The 6241-nt window shown below is 31.7% G+C and overlaps 1 protein-coding gene across 2 annotated transcripts in view; it reads left to right on the forward strand.

Moving 5' to 3' along the window:
* Positions 1 to 2215: 2215 nt before the first annotated feature.
* LOC110020013 (ribosomal RNA small subunit methyltransferase nep-1) overlaps positions 2216 to 6241 on the forward strand; it is a 7770-nt gene continuing 3744 nt past the window's right edge. Inside the window, exons 1-3 of one of the 2 annotated variants that reach the window (XM_020717954.1) lie at positions 2216 to 2389; positions 2531 to 2600; positions 2703 to 2970. In XM_020717954.1, the coding sequence (XP_020573613.1) occupies positions 2731 to 2970 (240 nt within the window). In that variant the 5' untranslated portion in view covers positions 2216 to 2389; positions 2531 to 2600; positions 2703 to 2730. Of the gene's footprint in view, positions 2390 to 2530; positions 2601 to 2651; positions 2971 to 6241 lie in introns of both variants that reach the window. The other variant, XM_020717953.1, reaches the window with a different exon arrangement.

A 6241-nucleotide genomic window follows, 5' to 3' on the forward strand; every position in this document is an offset into this window, starting at 1 on the left:
GATTGTCGTTGGCTTTGGCATCTATGATCGCCACCACCTCCGACGACTCGCCACTATCAACCATCATGGGTCGCCAACTACTCCTTGTGACAAAGCAACGTACAAACATATCACCATAACCATCACTCAGTCACTAAAGACAGTGCATTGAAGCCTTATTACTCCCCACTACGATCCTCCCTACTGTGGGGCAACAAGAACATCCACGTATCAATGTTGTAGATTGGGAGACTTGTGTGACCCTTTCCCATCAGTGAAAAAAGCGACTATATCTTTAATCACCAATTTATAATGAATCTCTTCAACTGGGCCAGACCCATTTGTCTTTTCGCTTTTTGGTTTTCCATGTAAAAATCTTATAGTTTCTGTCCATCGTTTATATTATCCGAGTGTATGTTGGATTCTCGTGTAACGTTAAGATGTTAATTAATCACTCCACCGCTGTGAATTCTCTTGCACAAATCAAACTTAATATTAAGTAATTGTTAATTAAGTATATAAATTAAGAAATACTTCGAATTTTATTAAGTAAATATATATTAAATCATTAATTAAATATTAAATAATTACATATAAATCATTCTAATTGTATTTAGACATGTTTAGTAGTGTAATTTTAACAGGATTTGGGTTAGATTTAAAGTAAATCAAGCCAAACAAGAAAAAATGAGAAGTTAAATTCCGGGCCTCATTAAAATTTGTTTTATCATTTTAATTTAGTTTTTTATGTAAATCAGGATTCTTTAAATCCAATTATCTTAGATAAAATGTCAAATACGTCTAGCAATTTTAAAAGTATTTAACCTCGACTGAACCAAACAGTATTATGCCTTTAATAACTTTATCGGATTTAGAGTCTGTTTGAGGCAGCTGCAATTTATTAAATAATCTGCTGATAAGCTGATTAAAAAAAATCTACTTATAAGCTAGGTGTGGTGGCTATTACAAATTTTCATTTTTTTGGAAAAGTCGGACTACTACTAGAAAGCTGCAACTGTGCCTAGATAGGTGCGGTGTGAAAACACTGTTTTCAGAGTTTTGAAAACGCATAAGCTACCAAAACACAGTTTACCCAAACAAACCAGATGCGTCTTCAAAATGCCACTGCATCAAATAAGCTACCCCAAATGCGCCATACTTAACCCTATTAAATGCAAATCCTTAGTGCGGCCAAACACCTAATAATATATGAATTAATTATTTTTTATTAATAGATCAAATTAATAAATTAACATAAATAAAAATAAACTGAAACCAGAAAGCCTATCCTACATCCTCCACCTCTCTTCGTTTTGTCTAAGCTTGCCATCTTCAATAAAAAAAAACCCTATCTTATTGCCTATCCCCTCTCAATTTCGCCCAACATCATCATGAATGAACCCTAGCGATTTATTAGTGATTAGAGCTAGCTTGGAAAGCAATGACAGGATCACAGTCAGTAGAGAGACCACAAAAACTCTCTTCATTTTCATCATTTTGCTCCGCTCCCCCTTCCCTTCTTTCCTAAACCCTCTACTTCCTAAGTTCTCGAAACCTCAAAGTCACGAGTAGATTGATGCTACCGAAGATAACCCTCACTTTGTGCTCCCAACCACTCCCCTCTGGTTGCCAAATCCATAAATCAACCATATCCCAGGTTTAGGGTTGTATGACAATGGATGAGATTCGAGTTAGTAAGATTTAGTAAATCCAAACTTAGTAAATCATAAAGGGGTTATATCCAAAATTTTTGTTCCGCATTTGATTTAGTAAATCCTGTTAAGACCTATAAAACTTTTTCATTTATGTCAGGATTTAAAAATCTAATATGCCGTTGGACTTTAATAACAAATTATAATAGGATTTAATCGTCTAAATTTGACCTTTTAATATATTTCAAAAGACACAAAATCAGCTAGCTTCTTAAATTTAATTAATATTTTTTTTCGAATTATGATAATTAATAATTATATGTTTACTAAACTAATTAATTATTAATACATATTTTATTAAATTATTTATTAAATAGAAGTTTAACATTTTTTAAGAAAATTAATAAATTAATAATTACTTATAAAATTATCGAATGAATAAAAAATTAATTATTTACATTTTATTAATTAGTGATAAATATCAATTCATTTAATTATAATTAATCCGATAATATATTGATTAATTATTTATAAGTTAAATAAAAAAAAAACATAAACAATATTAAATTAGTAAAACCCTCGCCTTCGCTTGCTTTTCGTCGAAAACCCTCGCTTTTTCGACGAACCCTCGCGATACAGTCGCCAATTCGCCATTGGAGCTGAGCTGAGAACGTACGACGGGATCGCGGCTTACGGAGAACTTAAGCTCGCATTCCTCTCCTCCTTCCGCTCCTCTCCTACCCGAACCATTGAGGAAGGTGACTTTACGCCTTCTCTTTCGCGCGAAGAGTACTTCCCGGGTTTACTAAATCCAACGATTCGCGGGATTTAGTAAATCCTGGATTTATAAAATCCGAGGCTTTATTTTGTCCAATCCGTGACCGTCTGGCATGATTTAGGTTAAATCCAGCTTAAATCCGTTACTAGACAGGCTAAATCCGGGGTCTTAGCGGAAACGCAGGCAAAACGGTATTTAAGAAAGCTTTAGATTTATGAATGCATATTTTTTCGTTTTGCCAGGATTTACGATAAATTCCGCCTAAATCCTGCTTAAAACCCGCTGCCACACAGCTGAGAAGTTAGACTCGTGGAGGGTGAGATGGTTCGTGCTTACGGAATTAAGGTTCCGAAGTCCCTGAAGCGGAAGAGATCGGATGAAGAGTTGGGATCTGAAGGTGCGGATTACAGGGATCATGCCAGGGAGGATGAGATGAAAAATGTGGACTTGATCGAAGATATGCCGTCGATCCCTATCATGCCACCGGTGGATGAGTCAAAGAAACATGGTGTGATATTCATTCTTGATAAGGCTCCCCTTGAGATCGGAAAAGTTGGGAACGTAAGTGGAAGTTGATCTTTTGAGTTGGTTTTTCAATTTCGTTCAGATCATGTCCCTCTGAGAATTTTTCGCTCTGATATATGCGTATGCATGCATTATGTGCTATGGCTTCATTGTACATTATTATTCATCATTAGCAAGTATTGGTAGGAGCAAGAACAAAGGCTAATAGCAGCCCTATTAAGAAGGGCAAAGAGCTTTTTGTTTTTTTTTGGCTAAAAAGAGTATTTTAGGCGCGCTCATATTATAATGCTATGACTTCTTTTATTTTTAATGTCTTTATTGGTGGCAATGATGATGATGCACTACATCCTCAGTACAAATTAGACAAACCCAAATCGATCTAGATTGAGTTTAGTTTTTTCTTTTTGATTGATAACGTTTGCTATTGAATCTTTGAAAAGATCAAACCTTGTTTAGTTTAGTTCAATTAGATTGATCCGATCAACTTAACTCGACTTAACAGGGTTGTTTTCCTCTTGCAGATGCTATTAATATACATTTTTTTACTTGACTCTATTTCCTATTAAGACTACTACTTGAGGAGTGGCTTGTAGCACCAAGCCTCTAGGAGGATTGTTGGCTAATGACAATTTGCTTAAATCTCATATGAATTTAAATAGCTGACATGTGACAATTATGAGTAACACATGTGCTTTTATTCCTTTTTGTATTTGCTATTTGATTAAATTTCAATACATTAAATTAGATACAACTGTTCTTTCACTAATTTTTTTGCTTTACAAACTAGTAGAAATTTTTTACTTAATAACTCAAAATAAAAAATTGTCATGCCTAAATTCAGCATTTGAATTTATGAATTATATTAATTAATCGTGTTTATGAAGTAAACCATGTTGTGCAGATTAAATTATTCTATAATTAAAGAGAAATAGAATATGTTTATTATAATAATATTCTATTTTAAAATATTTTTATCTTATAATTTTTGGTTGTTTATCTAATTGAGTCTTCTAGTGAGTTTTATCATACAAATTTAAAAAAAAACATGAGACTAGACAACTTTAAGATAAACATTGTTTTAATTCATTTCATTTAAATTAATTATGATTATCTACTCATTTTCACTTTAAATATACTAGTAAGATTACATGAGTCAAAATATAGTATCCTCCATAGCTTTCTGTCATTCTCTCTCCCTCTCTCTCTTGACACACATATATCTAACTACTCTCTCCTTTTACACTCTCATATCACAATAGTCCCACACTATTTACATGGGGATACTATATATCATCAAGAGAAAAATGAAAGAGGAAAAATCGGTTACATGATAATATTAAATGAATATGGTTGCATGAAAAAAATTGTGTTATGTCGTTTGTTGCTTGTACTAGAATTATTTGACTTTTGCTAGCTTGATCATAATCACCATGTCTCTTTGTCTTAGCCAAATTCTCTACCTTCCAAATGAGCTTACCTTAGAAAATTTGAACTGTAAAATTTACCCAATTATTTTTCTTTCCGTGATTGCAAGCTCCTTGGCAGAATCCTTATTTTCATTCATGAATGAGCGTCATCTACAACTTTCCAAAATTAATATTTGAATAGGTTTGTGTGTGCATAAAACTTCTTCTGTAATTCGTTGGTCCCATATGTTTGGAGATGATTTACCATGCTGTAATATTTATTTCAATGTTTGGTTATGACGGGCCCTTGTTAGATTGAAAAAAAAACATTTTCAAAGATCATTGGCCGTCCCATTGAATTGGAGTAGATGGAATTATTTTAATTTTTCTTTCTAAATTAGATTGGTTGCACCATGTAAAGTGGGGAATTTAAATTTATCATCAATTTGAATTGATTCTAATTTTAATGTAATGATTTGCAACTTGAATTATTATATTAAATTATTATTATTATTTTAAAATACATGCGTGACCCAAGCTTCAATTAGTTAAATGCATGAATATTTTACAACAATATTGACAATTTATTACAATAATTGCAAACATATTTCAAAAATACATGAATAATTTGTGACCATGATGTCAATATTATGTTTTTAAACAAATAGAACATGATTGATTTTTATATGTTAATTTCATGGCAAAAAGTTTGCATATACAATTGTTTTCCTTCATTTGTCCTACATCAATTCTTCCTTTTTTTTTTTTTTTTTTAATTTTTTTCTGAAGAGATTAGGACGTTAATGAAAAGAAAATATAGCCGATGCAATATGATGAAACTATGCAAGTAAAATAAGCGTGCAAAATTAATACACAACCACTTCTCATTTTCAATAAAATAGAATATCTCAATCAAATATACTATGCAATATTTGTTATCAGGTTCCGAACCCTGGGATATACACAAATCAATTGAAGGATTTTTTTTTCTTTTTTGCATGATGTTACTGAAAATATTAATATTTGTATTTATAAGCGCACGATATTAATATTTGTATTCAGACTGTATTGCCTGATTACAGTGAAAAGTGTGCAAGGGCCGCTACACCGGCACCCGGGTGTAGTGTTAAATAAACAAGGGTTCCCACATTACGGGCGAATGCGGGTAAAGAAGTTAGTCCATGAAACTAATGAAACTAATGAAACTAATATTAGGATAGGATCTTGGAATATATGCACTCTCAATGGTAAATTAATAGAATTACTTGATATTATGATTCATAGGAAAATTAATATCTTATGTATTCAAGAAACTAAGTGGGTTGGAGAAAAGGCTAAGGAGATTGATAATTTAGGTTTTAAATTTTGGTATTCTGGTAAGAGTCGCATTAGAAATGATGTAGGTTTAATTATAGATAAGAGTTTGAAAGATAATGTTGTAAAAATTAATAGAGTTGGTGATACAATTATAGCCCTTAAGATTATCATTGATACTAAGATTTTTAATATTATAAGTGCTTATGCTCCTCAAATAGGTTTAGATACAATGCCTAAAGATAAATTTTGGAATGACTTAGAAGACTTAATACAAATGATACCACTTGAAGAAAGAATTTTTATTGAAGGAGATTTAAATGGACATGTCGGTAGAGTGGTAGAAGATTTCATAAATATTCATGGTGGCTATGGTTTTGGAGTAACTAATGAAGAAGATATAGTTATTTTAGATTTTGCTTTAGCGTATGATTTTGTTATTATTAATATTTTATTCAAGAATAGAGATAAACATCTTATTACTTATAAGAGTGGATCTAATAAAACACAAATTGATTATTTTCTTATGAGAAGAAGAGATCGTCACGATTGTAAAAATTGTAAGGTCATTCCAAGTGAAAATTTAA

Source organism: Phalaenopsis equestris, unplaced genomic scaffold (assembly GCF_001263595.1).
Source record: "Phalaenopsis equestris unplaced genomic scaffold, ASM126359v1 Scaffold000090, whole genome shotgun sequence".
Taxonomy (NCBI): Eukaryota; Viridiplantae; Streptophyta; class Magnoliopsida; order Asparagales; family Orchidaceae; genus Phalaenopsis; species Phalaenopsis equestris.